General features: G+C 44.8%; 1 protein-coding gene across 1 annotated transcript in view; it reads left to right on the top strand.

Annotated features, from left to right (window-relative positions):
- Positions 1-8,449: 8,449 nt before the first annotated feature.
- The window catches only part of RIPOR2 (RHO family interacting cell polarization regulator 2), a 214,043-nt gene continuing 200,050 nt past the window's right edge, over positions 8,450-22,442 (top strand). Inside the window, exon 1 of the mRNA XM_029590784.1 lies at positions 8,450-8,559. Within this exon, the coding sequence (XP_029446644.1) occupies positions 8,499-8,559 (61 nt within the window). The 5' untranslated portion in view covers positions 8,450-8,498. The remainder of the gene's footprint in view (positions 8,560-22,442) is intronic.

Below are 22,442 nucleotides of genomic sequence, written 5' to 3'. Positions count from 1 at the left end.
GGACATCTGGACATCTAGGACATCTGGATACGGATGAGGAACACCAGGGCTTCTGGAAGAAGAATCCAAGGAATAGAACATACCACGAGGGACGAGACCCAGAACATCAGACGGAGACATCGGGAGCAAGACAAACATGGAACATGAAGTCATCTGGTCAGGAGCAGACCCCAGAGGACCTTGACCGGAGAAGAGGAGACATGGAGGACCATGGAATCCGGTAGAAGGCGATGGAATCTGTTGGAATCTGTTAGAACCAGGTGGAATCTGATGGAATCTGGTGGAACCTGGTGGAGGGAGCGGCGGCGGCACTAGGGCTGTGAAGACAGGATCCGGCAGCAACTCCCGCCACGAAGAAGGAGAAAGCAGTGGCGGCGGACTCCTGCCGCCTGAGGGAATCTCAGCAGGGTTTTCCCCGCTGTGGAGGAGTCAGCAATGGCAGCTCCAGCCGTGAAGGGTGGAAACAGCTGCAGCGGAGGCAGCCAGGGCCACAAGGGAGGTCCCGGGAGCGGCGCTAGGCCGCAAGAAGAGAGAAGCAGTGTTGGTTGGCATAGCTATAGGAGGTGGGCCTGTCCTTGGGATGGGGTCCGCGGACAGGATCTTAACATTTGGATTGTTAGATAAGAATGACAAATGAGCCCATATTTGTTCAATTTGTGGATGCTTGAAATGAATTGAGGGTTCTCTAAATGAAACAAATATTCTTTGTCTCATTTGTATAAGTTTCGAATTAATTTCTGAAGCCCAGTCTTCAGCTGTGTACTGCTGAGTAAAAAAAACAAAACTGGTAACTATAGCAACTAGCTCTTGCCTGTCTGATCTCACTGCCTTGGTAGAGCCTTGACAGAGCCAAGGTAGGACAAGTTGGCAAGAACACTAGCCAGAGAACAAATAATAGTGGATCTTTTTAAATAATCTATAGCTGCTATCTGATAAAGTGATGCTGACCCACTCCCTCTGTAAAGTATGAGCACGTCCAAGAAGCTCTATATTTCCTCTCTAGCTGTTGGTAGAGAAGGACATGCTACTAGAAGCTCTCATAGACACCATCATAGCCTCCAGTGAGGTGATAGGAGAGAGAGAGATGATACTGACAATGTTGACCTTAACCCCCAGGAAGAGCAGGCAGCACAGGTAGAGAGCATAAGTGATACCCCTGGCGTTTTTCCTCAGTATCCACTCCAATAAAAGCATCAGTCCCCAAGAATGTAGATAAGGGATTGCAGAAGAAATCTATGATCTCTAGGCACTTTAAAGTGAGGGAGGACCTGCATTTTGCTCAGTGTCAGGTCGATACAGTAACGTGCAGTTAAAGATTGCCCATCTGTAACGTGCTGGGAGCGCACAATACAGACGAGTAAGGCGATCCAGCGATACAGTCTCCAGTTTCACGCGTCCTTAGCGCTTCCTAAAATAGACTCATAACCCTTTCCGCACCCAGCATGTAAATGAACGAAAAAGCTGTATAATGAAGGAATAAGCTATTCCCCTCCGATACTGTAACGGGCGCTGATACTATCTCCTCAGTAACCCGCTGTTTTGCCGCGGCCTTAACGTGTTAGTTTACCGCCTCCCCCTAGTAGGAGTTAGTGTAGTGTAGTGTAGTGTAAAAAACATTGCTTACCCGCCCTGGTCCCATCCGGTCTCCGGTCCAGCCCGTCCGGTCTCCGGTGTAGCCCCAGTCCGGTCTCCTGCAGCCCGTCCGGTCCCCTCCTCCCGAAGCAAAAAAAAACAAAAAACGAAAAAGTAGCAAGGCTCGGGCCTGCTACGGCAGACCCTTCTCCCTTCCTCCCGATTTCGCACGGCCATTCATCCAGGCAGAGGGAACCGGTGGCGAAAACGGCCCACGGTTCCCTCTGCCTGGATGAATGCACGGCCACCGGCAGTGAAGGAATGGCCGTGCGATTTCAGCGCTGAAGGCAGTCACATGCCGTGACCACGGCATGTGACTGCCTTCAGCGCTGAAATCGCACGGCCATTCATCCAGGCAGAGGGAACCGGTGGCGAAAACGGCCCACGGTTCCCTCTGCCTGGATGAATGCACGACCACCCAGCTCCCTCCACCTGAATTAATGCGCGCCTGTGCGACCCGGCCTCGTTTGAACACACGCCCACCCGCCCCCCGGATCCCGCTGCCGCGCCCCGCCCAATCGAACACGCGCCTACCCGCCCGCGGCCTCGATCGAACACCCGGCTCCCGCCGCCGCCCGCCGGCCGCCTGGACCCACGCCGCTGCCTGGATGACCGCATGAAAGTGACAGGTATTTAAAAAAAAAAAATTTTTAACACTCAGGTTTTTACATATTTTTGGTTTGTTTTTTTTTACACTTCCTGGTGCCTGTCATTTCAAATGTCATTTGAAATGACATTTGAAATGACAGGTACCAGCGCACCCAGGTTACTGTATAGGCGCTGTATTAAGCGCCTATACAGTAAAATGGGTTACGTGGGCATAACCCTTCCCTAACGCTTTAAAGCCGCGGCATGCATTTGCATGCAATTAGAAGAGAGTATCGGGGACTAAGTGAAGAGAACTGTGTGTGCGGGGAGGAAGGGTGCGCCTGACACTGCCGCACTGTTTCTACCGCGGCCTTACTGTATCGACCTGTGTGTTCACTGCAGGAAGGATATCGGTTGAGGGAAGCAAGTGGGGCATTTCACAAACGTTGGTATGCAGCATCACCTGCAGAAGCAGCACCTGCTAGTATTGGCATCAGGAAGGGTGACAAAACTAACCTAGGGATCCCTTCTGCCACTCCAAGAAAAAGCGAGAGGGAAAGGGTTGAAACACTGAAGACTTTTCCCCAAGCTGAACCCACTTGTGTTCCACTATTCAGGTGGCAGGCCAGCAGTCCCCAGTCATGTTTTTGAAGTGGCAACCTAGAATTCTATAGCACTATCCTGGAGCAAGATTCAGGCAGCATCTAAAATAGTAATGAGGCACAATGAGGAAATGATTGTCCTTGATGACCATCCCCTGCAGGTAGTGGAGAATGTGGTGCAGCAGGCACAGCAGGCTAAGACAAAGGGGAGTAGCGTGCATTTAACCAGTGATATATGGATCAGCACAAATACTATGCACCCTTACATCTCCCTGATGGCACACTAGTGTAATCTAGCTGAGGCAATGGCTGGAAGCAGCTTTAACAGGGAATAATCATTAGGGTGCAGTGGCCCTTGCTGCATATCCAGTTGATACATAGCTCCCAAACCTTGTGCAATATTCTTTCAGCCATAAGAAAGATGCTGGAGACTTGGCAGCTAGATCAAAGAAGCAGGAGTCTTCAGCCAGGTTTCTTTCTGACAGACTGTGGTGCTTTTAGGGTAGCCATTGCTTTGCATACTTGCTGCACCTGGCTTTCTGAAGAACCTGCTAGAGAGAGGCAGGAAAATAGCAGGGCATTTCCATCAGAGTCTGACAATAGGGCAGCTTCCTGTGAGAAGCAAGAAATATTTTAGATGGCTCATTAATCTAATTCAAGATGTATACTTATGAGGCAGCTGGTACAAATCTTGAAGCCCTTCAAGGATGCCACAGAAGATCTGAGTTCTAGAAGCACCACCCTGGGTGGGCTCATCCCTATATTAAATATTTTGGAAGAAAGGTTAGAGGACTTCCATGAGCAAGAGGGAATGGAAGCAGAGGTATTGCAGTTTCTAGACTACTTGCTGCAGCAGCAGATGCAAGAAAGACTGAAATTTCTTACAAAAATAATACATACATTCTCACTTCACTGTGTGATCCATGGATTAAAGGGAGTCTCACACTCCAGTCCCAGGATCTCACATTCATGAAGGATATGATGGTAACTAGGGTGTGCGAACAGGAGCACCAGAGGCAGAGGCACAGTGGGGATGTAGCACAGGAAGAGCAGCCACGTCAGAGTAGTGCACGCAGGAGCAGCACTCTGTCAGCTAACACTTCCTTCCCCACCTCAATACACCAAAGTCACATTTCCCACAAAGAACCATCTCTCCTGACACCTCTCCTGACACCTCTCCTGACACAGGCCATAACTAAAGAAGTTGGCAAGAGAGACCCTTGGCTCAACCAAGCAAAGGAAACAGAGCCCATCAAGAACATGGACACAGATGAACTGGCATATTGGGCACACAAGTCTGCAATCTGGCTAGACTTAGCCAAGTTGGCTCAGCACTGTCTTTCCTACCCATCAATCATTGTGCCCAATGAACATGTCTTTTCAATGACAAGGAACATTGTTAGCCCTCACTGCTCAAGGATGGTGCCAGAGTTGATGGAAAAGCTGATCTTTTTGAATATCAATCTGCCTTTGCTTGGGTTTCCAGAATTTCCATGCGAGTGGCAACATGACTGAAATCACCTTGAAGGCCTTGCTGCTACTCTGTCCACTTGCCATGCCCCAGATGTACCACATTAGAGGTCTTGCTACCACTGCTCTGCCTATTTGCCATGCCCCTAATGTATCAACTTAGGGGTCTTGCTGCTACCACTCTGCCTACCTGCCAGACCCCAGGTGTACCACCTTAGGAGTTTTGCTGTTACCACTCTACCTACCTGTCTTGCCCCTGATATACCACCTTGGGGGTCATGCTGTTAATCTGCCTACCTGCCATGCCTTTATGTACAAGTATGGGAGTTTTGGTGCCTCCATGTTGTTTGCTGTTTGGATCTCAGCCTAGTTCTCCCACCCTGTTTGTTTGCTTGTTGGTTATACTAGGATGTTTTGTCCTCAGAAAAAAAAACGTTGAAAAAAGGAAAAAAAAAAATACAAGTTTCTCCTCTCACCTCAAGTCTTTTCTGATTCTCTATTATTTTGCTGTATATCTCTAGGATCCAAGTATAGTTCTCCTACCCTTCTTTTTTCTTGGCTATATTGGGGTGTGTTGTCCCCAAAACCCCTCAGTCAGAAGTAACCCAACAGAAAAGTTGCACAGGAGAGACCTTTACATGTTCTCAATGTGGCAAAGGTTTCAGTAGAAAGAAAGAACTAATGCAACACCAGAAAATCAACAACGGAAAGAGACTGTGCTCAACTACAGAATATAAGAAAAGCTTTCTTTATAAAGCAAACTTCACAAATTACCAGGAAAGCCACACTGATGAGAGATCATTGTCATAATCTGATTGCAACTAAAGTTTAAATCGGAAAGCAAATTTCACAAGAAAAAAAAACCAAAATTCCACCCAGCAGCAAGATCAATTTCAAGCCAAGCTTTCCCAGACACTTAAGCAAAATCCAATTGGATATCTCCACCGTATCCTCATGCTCCATTATTTAGTATCCCTCCCTACTAAATTTGAATTCCGAGTCAAGTAGTAGCTCGAACTCTCCATCAGCGGCCCTCAGTTCGGAACTTACTTAAGCCCAGTTATTCTCTCTAATGCCAGCTATATTTCATGTCATAATTACGCTCTTATCACATGCTTCCCTCCCTACCACATCGTTCAATCGTTTACGTAAAACCGCTACATTTTTCTGTATAATGTGATTCAATTTGTTCAAATCGTTTTTAATGTATTCTATTTATAGCCCCTTGGCATGTTTGTATATCTCAGAGAGATTGATTTACTGTTTAATTGTTTTTTATTGTTTTTTTTATGGAGTTGTCCTGTTCAATTGTTTTATGTAAAACCTAGGACCTTTACTTAGGCCTTGGGGGCATTTTTCTGTTTTTCTGTTCCATGTAAACTGGATTGATTTGTATTTCTTACAAGAACTTCGGTGTATAAAAATCCAAAATAAATAAATAAAATAGAAGTAGAGAATGTAATAAAACCTTATGCCACAAAGGGGATACTGATGACAGATCATTGTCTCGTACTAAATCTGACGAGGGGCAAATGTTTTAACAGGAAGACAGACATCTCTCATGCCACTCTGCCTTGCTGCTATACCTTCATACTACACCTTGGGGGGGGGGGGGGGGGGGAGGATGACTTTCTGGCAGTCAGCCTTGCCGCCATACCCCAGATTCTACACTTCAGGGTATTCTTGCCACAGTGGGCAGCTGCTTAGCACTTCTCATGATGCCTTGGTGTGCTAATGCCAATCTTTATCCCTTTATCAGTGCCTTGGGGTTTTTCCAGCCATCCTTTCTGCTTTGTTCTCCATTCATGGTGCCTTAGGATGTTGCGTCCATTCTTGTTACCACTTTGTCTCTCTTGCTGCCTTTGGGGGTTCAGACCACTTTTGTTGATGCCCTCTTTTGAAGCCTTGGGGTGTTCTTCCCTTCTTGCTGCTTCTTTGCTCTTCTCACAATGCCTTGGAGAACACCTGCTATGGCTGGTACCCCCTTTCCTCCTTTACAGTGCTCTAGGCTATTGATGCCTCTTTTGGTGCCATTTTGCCACAGTCTAGGCACCTTGGAGTTCTTTCCCCTTCTGATGAAGTCTTCCTACAAGTTTCATTAGAACTGAGGAGAAATCTCTGATTTTGGAGCCCACAATAGGCTGCAGTGCTTCTCCCATTGACATTAATAATAAACAAATGACCAAATAAAGCTAATGAATAAAAAATGTTTTGTTCGAAACTAATGAATCAAATGGTGGTGGCCCTATGAAATGAATGAATGAAGTGAAACTATTTTTTTCCTCTGAACATCCCTAGTGGAGAATATTGTGCTATACCTGCCGGTTGTGGCAAACATCTAGTTGAAACAATTGAAAACAATGCAGAAGAAAATTATTAGGGAGAAGTGGAATGCTTCCCTGTGGAAGATTTTGTCAACAGGCAACAAATAAATGCTCAGAAAGAAGCAGATGCATCTCTTGTTTTCTATCCAGTGCTTGGGGCAAATATTTTCTGAAAACAGGTGTTTGTTCTTTTTAAGAATGGTCAGCGGAGATGACATGCCAAACGCCTGGCTTTCTTGATACAGATATGTGAGATAAGCTAGAGCTTTGTGCCCAGGCCTGTTTGTCCTCTTATCCAAGTGCAAAATCAGCAGACACCTGTGCCAGCACGCTTATAAGATGGCCTGCCCATAGCAGCGGATAGGAAAGAGGGAAATCAGTGGAATAGTAACCAGGTGATTTGTACCATAGTGGCCTGCAGGTGCAGACTGATGCCCTTGGAAAAGATTTTATAGATGAAAGGTTGAAAGATCACCTCTCTCTCTCTCTCTCTCGGGGCTGGGGGGGGGGGGGATTATTTGATTTTATTGTTTTGGTCCAGAGGTTTCCTCCTGCTCCTTTGGGTTTCCATCTCAGTCAGGACCAGCCTATGTTGGGCTGTGGTACCAGAAGCTGTCATTTACAGCTACCTTGGGGGAGGGTGTGTTCCCATATTTTCTATCCCTTTTCCTCAGTCCAGCCATTGCAGAGATGGTCCTTGGCCAGGAACCAATGACCAAGGCTCCCTCTGGATGGACAGGACTCTCTTTCCCCATCCCATGGGCTGTGAGCATTACCTCGGCAATATCCCCAGCTCTGACAAGCCCAGGGAGTAAAGTCCTGGCCCCAGGAATCAAACCCAGGTTCCCTGTATGGCAGTGCACAGCACTCTCACTGAGTCATCAAGTCAGCCCATGCATTCTTGTTTTATTTATTGCTCAGTATTTATATAGCATTCTACACCAGAGTGTGTTGTGAAAAATTGCATACAGCAACAAGGAGTACCTACCCCAAAGAGCTTACAATGTAAGTGGGTACTTGAGATCATAGGCAATAATGTGATTTGCCCAGCCAACAATAAATGTCAGCATCAGAAGTAGGATTTGAATGCTGTTCTCCTGGCACCTAGACCACTAAGCTAACCACTAGGCACACCGTCTCCCTATGTGCATAATAAATACCCAAAGAAAATCCATAAAAAAACATAAAAAAATGTCAGCTAAAATATAAAACTAAGCATTTTCTTAAGGAAATGGTATCATATGTACGGGTGCTTGTGATTTTTTAATCTACAGGCTCTTGTCCGCAATGGGCTTCAACCAGTATCATAAACCAAGAACTAAAGCTCCCATCATTTTGTTCAGATTCAGCAAACTTTTATTTATCCTTGAAAAATTGTAAAAAAAAAAAAAAAAAGTCATAATATCATTTAGCTTTCTACCCCACTCCTCTCATGCTAAAGTACTCAAACGTTATCCTTCAGATACGTTGTTGCACTTTATCTAGGACACTCCCCTACATTTGCAGTCGCGCAACCTTTCCTTTAAATGTACTCTGCAATTTGTTTTCTGAGCCAGTAATTTTAATTCCCTTTCGGGTGTGAATGCTATTTGCACCCTCCCTATTGGTGGCCTTCAGTTCCAAAAACACATTCTGTGCAAGATGTGAGAAATGCACAACCTTGGACCCTGAACAAAAGATCCTAAAAGACGGGGAGGGAAGCACACGAAACCCAGAAGCTTCTTTCATATGCATGAGGTTACTTGTTTTCGCAAGGTGCAGAAGCGGAAGCTGCTACTGTCAATGTGTTTAGGAAACCGGTGAAAGGAAATAGGCACTCCTGTAGCACTTTAACCAGTTGAGCATCTGGCTCAGAAGCTGCTCCAGCTGGGCTCTGGTCGCGATGGGGTGCCTTGAGGAAGACCTAACAATGCTTGAAGAAAGCGATGACGTCTTCTGTGAAGGTAAACAGCCTTATTTCAAGTCAGTCTTCGCTTTTTTCTCCCCATCATGTCTGATAATTTTCAATAAAAAATAATAATAATAATGGTTTGAGTTGCAAATATTCACAGAATAGCTTAATCATCAAAGCATGCATGTGTCTGAGGTTTGGGTGCACTTTTTCAGAAGAGATGCTGCAGTTCTGTGCCTGTTTCAAAAACCCTTTGAAAACAAGGCCTTGTCTGAGAAATAGAACAAAAAAAAAGCATCCTGCTTTTTATCATGACATTTTGTAACTGAGCTACTATTGACCTCTGTCTTTTACAGTAATAAGTTTGTGCTTTATTAGAAAGTCCCAATGACGCTGGCAAAATTAAATCTGGGACACATGCAAGAGACCCTGTGTAGAATAACATTCTAAAGAAGTCTAGAATTGCATAGCAACTTTAAAAGATCACGTTTTATTACTTCATGACCTGCATGTTAAAGAAGCATGACCTGCGTGTTAAAGAAGCTCCTCGCGTGTGTGTATGTGGGTCTTGCGTTTCTCCTGTGGAGGTGGATGAATCGGAGTAGATGGGTGTGGACTCTGTGTGTGTCTTGGTGCGGAGAAGGGTGGGATGATGTGGGGAGGTACATGGTTGGGTGGGGGGTGATGGGCTGTGCGTGGTAGGACATGGCTGGGCGGGAGTGGTCAGGGGTGTTGATGCAGGTTAGGGTGTATGTGAAAGGGTTTACGGGGTGTATGTGTGGGGTAAGGGTTGGGTGGAGAGTGGAATGTTTGTGGGGGTATGGAGCGGGTGGAGGAATGGGATGAACTGGGATGCATGGGTGGTGGGGAATTCTGGGTTCACTACCCCCTCCCTCTCCTTTCCCACTCCCTTCTCCCTTCTGTTACCTCCTACCCCCTTTACAGCCCCCACCTCGGGCACCAGCAACTCCCCTTCTTCAGCTGTCGGGGCCTGGGCTTTAGTTCTGCCGGCGCTGCTTCCTGACCAGTTGCATCGCTTTAGTTCCATTCGTGCCTTTCTTTTCTTCGGCTGGTGGGGCCTGGGATCCCCCCGACCACGGTTCCTTTTCTCTTCACTTGCATCTCCCATGCTCATGATTTCTTTTTGTTGCCAGTAACCCAGACAGATAGACGAAACCAATATAAGAGCATTTTCCTTTTATAGAGTGCACTAGACGTTGACGTCACAGCAGGGTAAATTTTCAATGGGGGCACCTAACTAGCAGCGTATCTGTTTATTTTTCAGCCTGCACACCCAGTTAGTTTTCTAACACAAGGGTACACTTTTTAAATGAGGGACAGCAACTTTCGAAGGCCTTTCTGTAAGTAAAAAAAAAAAAAAATTATCTGCAGAAATTGGGGCTTTAAAAAATTGCCCGACCTGTCTGTGGGTTAAAGTGAAAAACATAAAAGAAGGCATCTCGCAAATTGTAAAAAAGAAGAAACCAGAACTGCAACACAAAACTCAAAATTCTTATTCAAGTACAAATTCTAAACTAATATTGACTTCACTTAAATTCTGAGATCGCAGCATCGGACTTTAGTGCAATGCATAGAACTCATAATCCACTGCAATGGGCTGCAAGTAGTATCAGACAGCAGCAGCAGCAGCAGAATTCATTCATTTGCTGGTTCAAATAATAACCTTTAATTTTCCAAAAAAGCTGTAATAACACTATAAATATGTATAAAAAAGGATCCTATCTCAATATTCATTATTCATAGTTGTCAGTGCTCCGACTTCTACGGTGTGAGGAAACAAATAAGCATGGGGGTAACTTGCTGATGTGGCACTTGCTATCCTTAACCAATAAGCTGATACTTCTGATGCAACTCAACATTGTTCTCTGCATCAATGGCAAGAGGTAACAGGGAATTGGATTCAAACAGCAAACAACAAGGGCTCGACTTTTACGGACTGGGAATCTGTTAAACATGGGGGAAACCTTCACGGCATGGCAGATGCAACTGTGGGCTTGCTGGGCGGACTGGATGGACCATTTCATCCTTTTCTGCCGTCATTCCTATTTTTCTGTGTTTCTCTAAGACTTATGAGGCCATGATGTTCTTTAACACAATGTTACAAAACACCCCTGCATCCGATGTGCAACCGACTAATGCATTCGAAATGTAACCCAACCTGACTCAGGCCAATGTTTCGGCATGTGGTTGAACAAGGCGCATGATTTCTACTTGCGGACTGCAGAGACAGTCCTCTGGGATCAGGGATTAAAACCATGCACATAGTCTTTGATTATGCAAAAAAATCACCCACAGAGAAAGCAGATGCAGATTTCTGTGGGTGATTTTTCATCAGGCAATAATCAAAGAAAAAGTATGCATGTACTTTTGGGTTTTTTATATACCAACATTCAATCTGACATATCACATCAGGTACTGTAGGTATTTCCCTATCCCCAGAGGGCTTACAATCTAAGTTTTGTACCTGAGGCAATGCAGGGTAAAGTGACTTGCCCAAGGTCACAAGGAGTGACAGTGGGACTCAAACGCTGGTCTGCTGGTTCATAGCCCACTGCTCTAACCACTAGGAACGTTGGAGCTTTGCAAACCCTGCATGTAAACAGTAACTGCAGTTAGGAACTAGGTACTCAGTTTTGGTTATTCACCCCTAAATGAATGCACGTTCTTTACAACTTCACCCCTGGAATGCTTCTTGTTATTGCAGTTAAAATTATGCACATACTTTCAGGCAACTGAAAATTCTCTAACATAGATTCAGCTAATCTACTGTTACTCCATAGTTTATGCATGGAGAGCCTGACTGAGCCTTTGAAAATGTACCCTATCATGTTTTGCATGTAATACACCAAGTATATGGGAAGGGTAGATGTGAATAGGAGGCTGCCTGGGGGGGAGGGGATGGGTGTGTTTGTATGTGAATGGGAGCCTGGGGGTGTGTGTGAAAGCTTTTACCACCCCCATTAATCCATGACAAGCTCAAGATGACTAGAAATCAAAAGTTTTCAGGTATGGGAAGCAGGGTATTTTTCCCTTCTTGTTTTAATTATTGGGAGTTTAATGTGTCTGCTATTTTAAAATACTTTATTGCTTTTTGGAAATGTTTTAAATGTTTTATATGAGTTTTTAATTATTTGATGTTATTCTGTTTTTCATCTTTTTGGCAATATTATTTTTATTAGTATGATTTATTATGATTGATTTATATTTCTTGATTTTATTGTTTGATTTATGAGGATTGGTGATGTTTCTGTTTTTCCATTGTTTTGTAATATACAGAGTCTAGCTTGTTGGAGTTTTCAGCTCAGTTTCTGTCTACACATTTCTAATTATATTTTATGATCTCTCTATTCTGTATTTGGTCAGGGTCTGTCTGTGATCTTCTTGTATAAGCGAGGTGAGGTATTCTGCTAGCATGTATAGTTTCTATGTAGAAATTTAGAGCAGACTGGTTTGTTCTGCTTTCCTAATGGAAGGTGTTTTAGGGCCTGATCTAATATTTGCCTTATCATATATTGGGTTCTCCTGTTTGCATGCTTGAGGTTAATACTGTTTTGATATGGGGTTTTTACTATATTATCATCATTCAGTTTACTGAAGGCTATTCAAGAGTCAAACTCACACCTGAAATGCATTACAATAAACCTAGTACTATACGGGTTTCAAGTGTCTTTTTTTGCAGGGTTTTCTGGTTGGCACCACAGCAGTGGATGTTTTCTGCACAACAAACTAGTGCCGGCCACAGGGCCCAACGACATCAATTTTATGGACCGGTGGGTAGGGAAGGAGCACCTGAGGATCATTCCTTCACAATTTGGAAATCTTGGACTCGTGGATGGGGTAAAATAGGTTTGGGGGGAGTGTGTTGATTTTCATAGTTTCGATTGCTGGGTGAGTAGGGGAGGGTTTGGGTGGTAAAAGGGGGCATGGGATAGAGCATGAGACTGACAGTTTCTATTGTGTGTTGCTTATTGGGGAAAACAACAAAAATTTTGAGTTAAAAAAAAAACAGAACGGTGGGGAGAGGCAGCAGAGCGATTTTTCGCACAGGCCAGCAAAAGTGCTAACACCGGCCCCGCTGGAGGTCCACCAGAAGGGATGCAAGAAAGTTTAGCTAGGGAAAAAAATGAGTGGGCTGCTGCCTTGGGCCAGGAGAGTGAGACCGAGGAACTATGATGGCCCCGAAAACTTCATGCAGCACTGCTGGAGACCAGGAGGAGGAGGAGGGTCAGAACAGCCATGTTCGCACCCATTAGAAGCCTAGAACTACACTGCCACGTGCTTAGCGGAGGTGGGGAAGAGAGAGACCTGCTTGCAGCCCTCAAGAATCCTCCCCCCCCCCCCCCCCCCACTGCTGCACTTCCTGAGGATTTGGGGGAGAAAGGAGCCAATCGCGCCTGTCAGAACCTTTGCAGCTTCTGCTGCTGCGCACGCACGGAGGACAGCAGAGGAAAGCCGGGCGAGGAACCTGTCCCACACTACTGCCTCGCGCTTTGCCACTGGCCTGACGAAGAGAGAGAGGAGAGCTGCCCCGGAAAAGTGAGTAGAAGGGCTGAAAGGAAGCAGGGAAGAAATGGGACTGGGATTGACAGTATGAGGGGAAAGACGGAGGGGAGAAGGAACGAGACAGGTGCAAAGCAGGTAACAAAAGTATTCGGGTACGAGAGCGCTGGCTTTCCCCTGCCGGCCCAAATTTTCGAGAGGAAAACTCCGCAGGCAGTTTCCCTTGGGAAATTAGATTGCAGGTCTGCCGGGCCCTGGTGCTGACTTTCTGCCCGGTCATGCCAAGTTGCCAGCCTGGAACGTTTTTGAACTTTTCCCCGTTGCAGCTGGATTAGAAGGTGGAATGGCCTTCAATTGTGAGGGCAATTATTAAATAGCTTTGGAAGCTGCCCTCCCTACATATTCAGTTTGGATCCAAGTCTGAATGATTCTGGAGTGCGTCTCATTCTTTCTTTTGTTATGGCATGCAGAAATTAAAGAGAAGTGCATGGGGGTCCTTGAACCTTCTTGAAGCTGAAAAGGGATCTGTGTTTCCTGGAAGGTTAAGAGCCCCCTGATCTAGGAGTTTTCTCAGGGGCAGAGTTTTATCTGGTGAAGGAGAAAATGGAGAAAGTGCCTGGATTATAGGTGAGGTTTAGAGTCACAATAATAGATCACAGTTTTTCCATCCTCTATCTGGTTTCATGACAAACACAAAAGCCTTTCTTGTCTAATTGCTTAATCCAAGCAAGGGAGACAAGCTGAGTACATTTTGCTAAAACAGAAGGCTTTTATTCTACCAATACTGCTGAAGCTGTCTTCTCCTCTCCTTCCTTTGCATCTAGCACTGAACAAGCACCAGAGCTACCGAAGGAACACACTTATGCAACATGATGATGCGATTTGAACACAGTGATTTATTTCACCAGATCAGTGTTGTAAAATTGCATAAAAAGGACAAAGGAAATGAGGATTTACGAGGCAGCACTGCCCACAAAGGATGTGAGCTAGGTTCAGCTCAGATGAGTATAAAGTTGCCAATATTATACAGTAAACGGGTCAGGGTCACCGTACATGCCAATATTTGAACACCATGACAATAGATAAAATCCAAAAAGGCCCATCCAGTTTTCCCAGCAGCAATTTTATGCGCATCTATCCAAAGACGATCACGGTCCCACGTGGAACGCAACGCAACATTGTGTCCCCTTTAGCGGTGCAACTGCTGTTCAGTGCAGATTACCCCGTGCCTTCCAGGAAGCACAATGCAGCCTTATCACTGCTGCGCTGGATTGCTCAGTGCTTCATTACCATTCTCTTGCCACCAGGGATCCTCTGTTTTTATCCCATGCTTTTTTTTTTTTAAGTCTATCACGTTCTCATCAGCACCTTCTCCAGGAGAGCTTTCCAGGCATCCACCACCTTCTGTGTGAAAAAGAACTACGGTACCTCCTAACATTGTCCTTGCCCTATGGAGCTTCAGATTTACTCCTGGGGGAATGCTGCGCTACTGTGGAATGCAGAATTTGTGCAGAATTCCCCTCCCCCCCATGCAGAATTGCCAAATTCTGCGCAGAAAAAGCAGAGGAGATCCCGGCATGCCGCGAACTGAGCACGTCCCACGGCACACGCTCCGTTCGCGGTGAAGATGAAGGCCCGGTGCACCGTTCGCGGCACACGGGGGCCTTCCCTTTTCGCCGCGAACGGCACACCAGGCCTTCATCTTCGCCGCGAACGGAGCGCATCCCGCAGCATGCCGGTGAGAGAGAATATGTGTCAGAGAGGGGAGGGGAGGGTGAGAGAGAGAGCAAGAGGGTGTGAGAGAGAGCATGGGGGGGGGGATGCCGGTGAGAGATAATGTGTGTGTGTGAGAGAGGGGAGGATGACAGACAGCATGGTTGGTAAAAGGGGGGTGGGGAGGGTGAGAGAGAGCAGGAGAGTGTGAGAGAGAGCATGGGAGGTAAGAGAGGGTGGGGGGATGCTTGAGTGTGGGTTTCAGAGAGAGGGAGCCTATATAAGGAGATTGCGAAGGAGTGTGTATGTGTGTGAGAGATTGGGAGCTCGTGTATATGAAAAAGGGATCGTGTGTATGTGAGGGTGCTAGCCTGTGTGAAGGGATTGTGTATGTGTGAGAGAGAACCTGTGTGAAGGAGTGCGTGAGAGACATAGATAGCCTGTTTGAGGATGTATGTGTGAGAGAGAAAGGGAGCTTGTGTGGGTGTGTATGCAAGAAAGAGGGTCCTGTATGAGGAGATGTGTATGTGTGTGAGAGAGTGAGGGAGCCTGTATGAGGGTGTGTGTATGTGGAAGGGACACTCTTACAGTGAATTTCTAGGGAAATTCTGCTCAAAATATTTAAAATTCTGCAACTTGAAGTAATAACTTTTTTCTGTATTAATTTAAAATGTAATTACTTAAAGACTGTCATGTAAATTGTGTTATTTTGACCAATATAAAGTTTGCAGAATTTTGCAGAATTTTCAGTTTTTGTGCGCAGAATTTTAAATTTTATTGCGCAGAATTCCCCCAGGAGTACTTCAGATTGTGACCGCCAGTTCCATATCTTCTTTTTCACTGAAAAGTTTGACTTCCTGTGTCTTAATACCTTTCAGGTATTTAAATGTCTGTATTGTATCCTGCCTGTCTTGCCTCTCTTCTCAGGTATAACATATTAAGTTCCTTCCAACTCATCTCATTGAGTTTTGGTACAGATCTTGCACCATTTTGGTTTCCTTTCACTGGACCATCTCCAGTCTTTCTGAGGTATGGCCTCCAGAACTGAGCATGGTACGCAAGGTGAGGCCTCACCAATAACCTGTAAAGAGGCATTATCACCCTCTCTTTTTCTACTGGTTATAGCTCTCCCAATGCATCTAAGCATGCTCTGGCCACCACCTTATCACACTGTTTCACTACCTTGAGATCATCTAACACTGTCATACCAAGATCCCTCTCCTGGTTGGTGAACATCAGCTTTTCACCAGCTCTGCGAACTGCTCCCATTGATTTCTGCACCTCATGGCTTTGCACCTTTTTTGCCATTAAATCTCAACTGCCAAGTATTACACCACTCCTCAAGCTTTCTCAGATTGCTTTTCATTCTCTCTGCTCCTCCAGAGGTGTCCACTCTGTTGCAAATCTTAGTGCCATAAGCCAAAAGGGAAACATTTCCCTTTAACTTCTCAATGATATGGCTAAGAAAAATATTGAACAGAACTAGCCCTAGGACCAATCCCTGGGGCATTTTACTTATCACTTTAAAATAGGCTTTTATGGCGTGGTGGAACCATTTTAACTTTTCTCAAATACATATCATAAACTTTGGGAGGGAAAAATAGTGTTTTGGGGTACATTAGTAGAGTTGGCCCTCTGAAAACTGAACATTTTACAACTATGGTATTTATAAAACGGTAGAAATACTTTTGCATTAGTTTCTCTTTAACAGATATACATAGGGTTTTGCTTTGTATATTTGTGAAAATTATAAAGAAATAATTATTAAAAAAAAAAAAAAAAGAAAGACATTTGAGCGAGGTGTGTTTAGGGCAACAGATAGAATTTATACATGCAAAGAACACTAAAACATCTCTCAAGAGACAGCATTGCATCCAGGCACCATGTAGGAATTAGATTATGTCAAATAACCAAACCAAATTGTTTCATTGTATTGTATCAGCTTTTACTAGAATGCCAAGTGCAGCTCCTGCAACTACATCTCCTTTATCAGAGAAAAATATCCTTCTGTGTGCCAAGTTGGCTTTTTCTAACTCCATTTTCAAAACCATTTGCCATTGACTCGGAGCTGGAGAAACTATTTTTTGAAAGTAGGACCTAACGTTTGCAGTGCTTGCTGGTTTGTGTGTGATGCTGTGGCACCAAACTATCAACCTCCCCGCCGGCTCTTCCCTGCAGCTTTCGGTTGCAGAGACCACAGGCTGGTAACACCGGTGGTGCTGGAAACAGTTAGTTAACATTTATTTATGTATTATTTTTTATATACCGACATTCGATCTGAGATATCACATCGGTTTACATTCAGGTACTGTAGGTACACAGGCAATGAGTGTATGCTCCATGTCAGAACTTCACTGCTCCTCCTGGCACTGTAGCTTAACTGGCGAATAGTTTATCAAGTGAAGGACTAAGCACCTCCTTCAAACAGGAATGAAACTGTATCAGAGGAATGCCTTTCAGCCTCTGGATTTTTATTTCTGTCACCGCCACTTTCCGTTCTGTTTTGTTGCTATTCCTGTTTTAGTTGATGGGGGAGAAAATGGGAGATTTAGAATTTACATTGCTACAGATTGCTTCTTTATTACGGCTGTTCATGGTTAGGCTTATTGGCGCTGTCTCTTTAGTAGAATTATGAAGATAGGCAGCAGTAATTTGCTGCCAGGTCAGCGAACCAGAACTGCTGTGAACAACTTGCTTCCTTTTTTCCCCATTTGGAAATCATGAAAGATGGAGGCTGCCGCTGGACGCGACCCAATAAATGCCTCTTTTATTTAGAAAATTACCTCTGAAGATAGGCATAGGCATAAGAAGTGATAATTGTAGAACAGAGAGTCATGCTTTCAAACAAGAGTCCTAGCCTAGAGAGTACTAGTAAAGTTTCTTTTTAAAACAACTTTACATAATATTGTAAATGTATTTGTGTGGCTAATGTCCCAAATGGTAAGGTAATTCTAGTTATAAACGCTCTGTACCTTAACCAAATATGGTGCATTTTGGCCCCTGCTATTCTAATTAACCAAACTTGTATAACACCACACTCAGAGGCCCACATGTAATCCCCTAGCCTATCATTGTTCTTGTAGTACTAATCTATATGACCTACTGTGTTGTACCAGATATGATAACCCAACTTTGTAACTTGTAATAACTTGTAATAAATAAACAATAACTAAACAATGATGAGGATAATTTTCTATGACAACACTTAAGCCCTTTCTAAAAATGTATTGGCCCTCTCCCTATGAACATATCGTGTATTTATAGGGTTAAAAATCTGCCATGTGTCTACATAGATAAAACCTGAAAATACAAGAACAAATTTCATCTTTCTAAACTTTTTGTGCTAGTGGTCATGCATTTGCTATAATGTCTGTGAAGAAAAACTCTTAGTATTTCATGATGCATAGAGGCTATGACACCCTGCACTGGGAGTCTGCATTGCAAAATATTGAGGACTTTCTCTCTGTGGCAGAATCTCATTCATGTTGAGTTTAGAACCACAGAAATACATATTATAGTAAAATGCGATCATTCTGTGTGTTCTGTTCACCTGTGGAAATTTCATTTATAAACTGGATGACTACATTCAAACCATAGGTAGGCTAAGAGGTAGCGCATATTACATTGCATATTAATACTACTTGGGGATGTTTGACTGGTATGACTCTGGTAAGATTAGATCCAGCACAAGATCATAAATTATGTGTAGTCAATGACATAAATATTTATTTCCTTGGTTACCAAGCATGATTATTAAGCTGCATGTGGTTAAGCCTAGGTGTCATGAGGCGGTGCACTACTGGTTAAAATGAAAAGGTCTCAGAAAGAGTGTTAAGTCCTTGCTTCCTCCCAAGTTATCAGTGTATTGTACACACTGTAGCAGTGCATACTGTAAAATACGTCCCTGGCTGTGATGGGACACTCGGTTCTTCTGTGAAATAGCCAGACACAAAGGGGCGGATTTTAAGAGCCCTGCTCGCGTAAATCCACCCGGATTTACGCGAGCAGGGCCCTGCGCGCCGGTGCGCCTATTTTACATAGGCCTGCCGGCGCGCGTAGAACCCCAGGACTCGCGTAAGCCCCGGGGTTTTCCGAGGGGGGCGTGTCGGGGGGCGTGTCGGGGGGGCGTGTCGGGGGGCGTGTCGGGGGCGGGGCCAAGCAGCGCGCCATTTTCGGGGCGGGACGCGGCATTTCGGGGGCGGGCCCGGGGGCGTGGTTTCGGCCCGGGGCGGTCCGGGGGCGTGGCCGCACCCTCCGGAACTGCCCCCGGGTTGCGTCTAGCCGCGCCAGCGGCCCGCTGGCGCGCGGGGATTTACTTCTCCCTCTCGGAGGCGTAAATCCCCCAACAAAGGTAGGGGGGGTTTAGACAGGGCCGGGGGGGGTGGGTTAGGTAGAGGAAGGGAGGGGAAGGTGAGGGGAGGGCGTTAGCGAATTCCCTCCGAGGCCGCTCCGATTTCGAAGCGGCCTTGGAGGGAACGGTGGCAGGCTGCGCGGCTCGGCGCGCGCCAGCTACACAGAATAGGCAGCCTTGCGCGCGCCGATCCAGGATTTTAGCGGATACGCGCGTATCTACTAAAATCCCGCGTACTTTTGTTGGCGCCTGGAGCGCCAACAAAAGTATGCCAACGCGCCGTTTTTGAAAATCTACCCCAAAGGCAGGAGTGCTAGCTTCCAGAATGTTTTTTGTTTTTTGTTTTTTCAAAAAGATAGCCATACCACCGAGCACATATAGGAGAGAACAGTTTTTTTGTCTTGTTGTGCACTTGCAACCTTCCCTGTAGTTGTTCTCTAAAAATTATATTCAAATCCACTTCAAAATCAGAGCTGGAGCATTCTTGTCTAATGCAGCCCTGCGTATGTAGACACAATGTTGTGCTCAGGAGGTATGGTGGGACCTGAAGAGGGACTTTCTCTCTAACAGCACGTGTGTCTCTGAAGCACTGCATACATCTTGTAGCATTATATAAATGATTAATAAAAGTAGTAGCCCTGGGAGTTTGCTTTAATTCAAATTTGCCTACTTGGCAAGAAGCATTGAAGAGCTCAACCAGCAATGCATCAAATCCTCTCTGCGCTTCATGACCACCCTCTAGACTTTATAGTTTCAAGAAGTGCAAAGTAAAACCTTTGTTCCAGGATTATGATCTGGGTTTGGAGGGGGGGGGGGGGGCGGGGGCTAGTATGACTGTAGAACAAAGTGGCAGATTTTGATGTCATCTTTTAGATGAGAGGACTAGGAAGACCTCAACCTTCCAGCATTTACATTTATCAACTGAGGAAGTCCAAGTTATGGTAGGAGCTTTTTTTTAATTTATGCACTTTTGCTGTGTGAATGAAATATCAATTTGTGAGGCTCATTGATCAGCTTAAACCAGGGAATATAGCGGTTCCATCAGGGTTTATGTACATTGCCAGATACTTGTTGGAGGAACTTTGATTTGAATACCGAGAGCTAGCTGAAAGTTGTACTATCATGTCTCCAGCAGTAGGGCCTAGAAGCTTAGGCATCACCCCTACAGCAAGGGTGGCCAACTCTGGTCCTAAGCAACCTCAGAGAGGCCAGGGTTTCAGGATATCCACAGCAAATATGAATGAGATAAATGTGCATACAATGGAGGTAGCACATGAAAAGCTATCTCATGACATATTCATTGTGGATATCTTGAAAATCAGGCCTGTTTATGCCTCTTGAGGACTGGAGTTGGCCACCCTTGCCCTATGGCAAGAAGTCATAGAAAGCCCCTCCCAGGAGTTACTGGGTTGCACACTGCAAATCATAAAACTCATACATCCAGTGTTGCTGGTAGTGGTGGTGTTGTTGTTGTTGTTGTTGTTGTTGTATGGTTATTGCTTCTTGAAAACAAAAACTTGCAGTTGTTGGTACTAAACCTGCCAGAGACTGTCTCACTCTGCTCAACAGAGCGCAAGGCTCAACCTTAACATTGGCAATATGTTTATATAAAAACATGAAAAATCCCAGGGGGCCTTTTGCAAGTGAGATTGAGCTCTTGGGCATTTTTGTAATTGGGATCTGATCTTCAGCACTATTTTTCATCTGACATAAAGGATTGCCTTAATTATAGGGTGAGCACGGTCACCGGAGCACAACAGATTTTCCATGAAGAATGTTATAAGACGTTACCATCCTGGACCTTTACCTGCTAAATGTTGTTACAGTATCAGCAGTGTTTTAAGCTGTACATTGTAACGACCTAGAAATGGGAACAGCAAGTGAGGTGATCAAATCTGCCAACGACACAAAATTATTCAAAGTTGTTAAATTGCAAGAGGAGTGTGAGAAATTGCAAGAGGACATTACAAAACCGGGAGACTGGGCATGCAAATGGCAAAAGAAATTTAATGTGGGCAAGTGCAAAGCGATGCACTAAGGGAAGAGGTTCCACATTAGGAGTCACCTCTCAGGAAAAGGATTGTGGTGTCATCATTAAAAATGCTTTGAAATCTTCTGCTCAGTGTGCAGCAGCAGCAGCCAAGAAAGAAAATCAAATGCTAGGGATTATTAGGAAAGGAATGGAGAATAAAGCAGAGAATGTCATAATGCCTCTGTATCGCTCCATGGTGTGATCTCATTTTGAGTATTGTGTGCAGTTCTGGTCACCACATCTCAAAAACATATAGCAAAATTAGAAAAAGTACAGAGCAGGGCAACCAAAATGATAAAGAGGATGAAATGATTCCCCTATGAAGAAAGACTAAAGTGGTTAGGACTCTTCATCTTGGAGAAGAGACGGCTGAGGGGAGATATCTATGATAGAGGTCTATAAAATAATGAGTGGAATGGAACAAGTAAAATTTAATCAGTTGTTTACTCTTTTGAAAAGTACAAAGACCAGGGGACAAACAATGAAGTTACTGAGTAATACATTTAAAACTAATAAGAGAAAGTAATATTTTACTCAACATATAATCAAGCTCGGGGGGGGGGGGGGAGTGGGAGAGGGAGAGGGTGAGAGTCTCTGGGAAGGCACACATTTTTTTATACCATTGTAGGAGGGGCAACTAGTAACTCTGACTGTGCATGTACCTCTGACTGTGCATGTAAAAGTGCCCCCACTTTTACATGCACAGTCAGAGGTACAAACAACACAGTACCCATCAGTGAAGATTTGATGTGATCTGGAGTGAGGAAAGGTACACAAAGACGAGATTTGTACATTGTTCTCTTGACCTAGTTTGATGCACTCTCTACCTAGCTGCTATCAAGCCAGGTCGAGAATAAGGTACGAATTTCATCTTTGTGTTACTTTCCTCACTCCAGATCACATCAAATCTTCATTGGTGGATACTGTGCTGTTTGTACCTCTGACTGTGCATGTAAAACTGCCCCCCAAAACCTAGGCCACCACCAAAACCCTTACCCTGCGTTACTAGTTGCCCCTCCTCCAGTGGTATAAATAGTTTACTTATAAAGAGGTTTTCTCTCTCTCTCTCATTACCCTAACCACACCCCTCTTTTATCACAGGCACAGAGGGCCTGAAGAATCCCATTGTCTTTTTTAAATTTTCCATTGATAGGGTAGCTGCAGCTCAGTGACAGTCTACCAAAATGGTACACATAGAAACATGATGGCAAAAAAAAAACAAACCCAGACACATGCAGTCCATCTAGTCTGCCCATCCATTTAATTTATCCAATTCTAACAATTCCTATCACCCCCTCAGAGATCCCCTGCATTTATC

The sequence above is a fragment of the Rhinatrema bivittatum genome, chromosome 2 (assembly GCF_901001135.1).
Source record: "Rhinatrema bivittatum chromosome 2, aRhiBiv1.1, whole genome shotgun sequence".
Lineage (NCBI taxonomy): Eukaryota > Metazoa > Chordata > Amphibia > Gymnophiona > Rhinatrematidae > Rhinatrema > Rhinatrema bivittatum.
The sequence above is the reverse complement of the archived record's forward strand: the minus strand, read 5'-3'. Positions and strand labels throughout refer to the sequence as shown.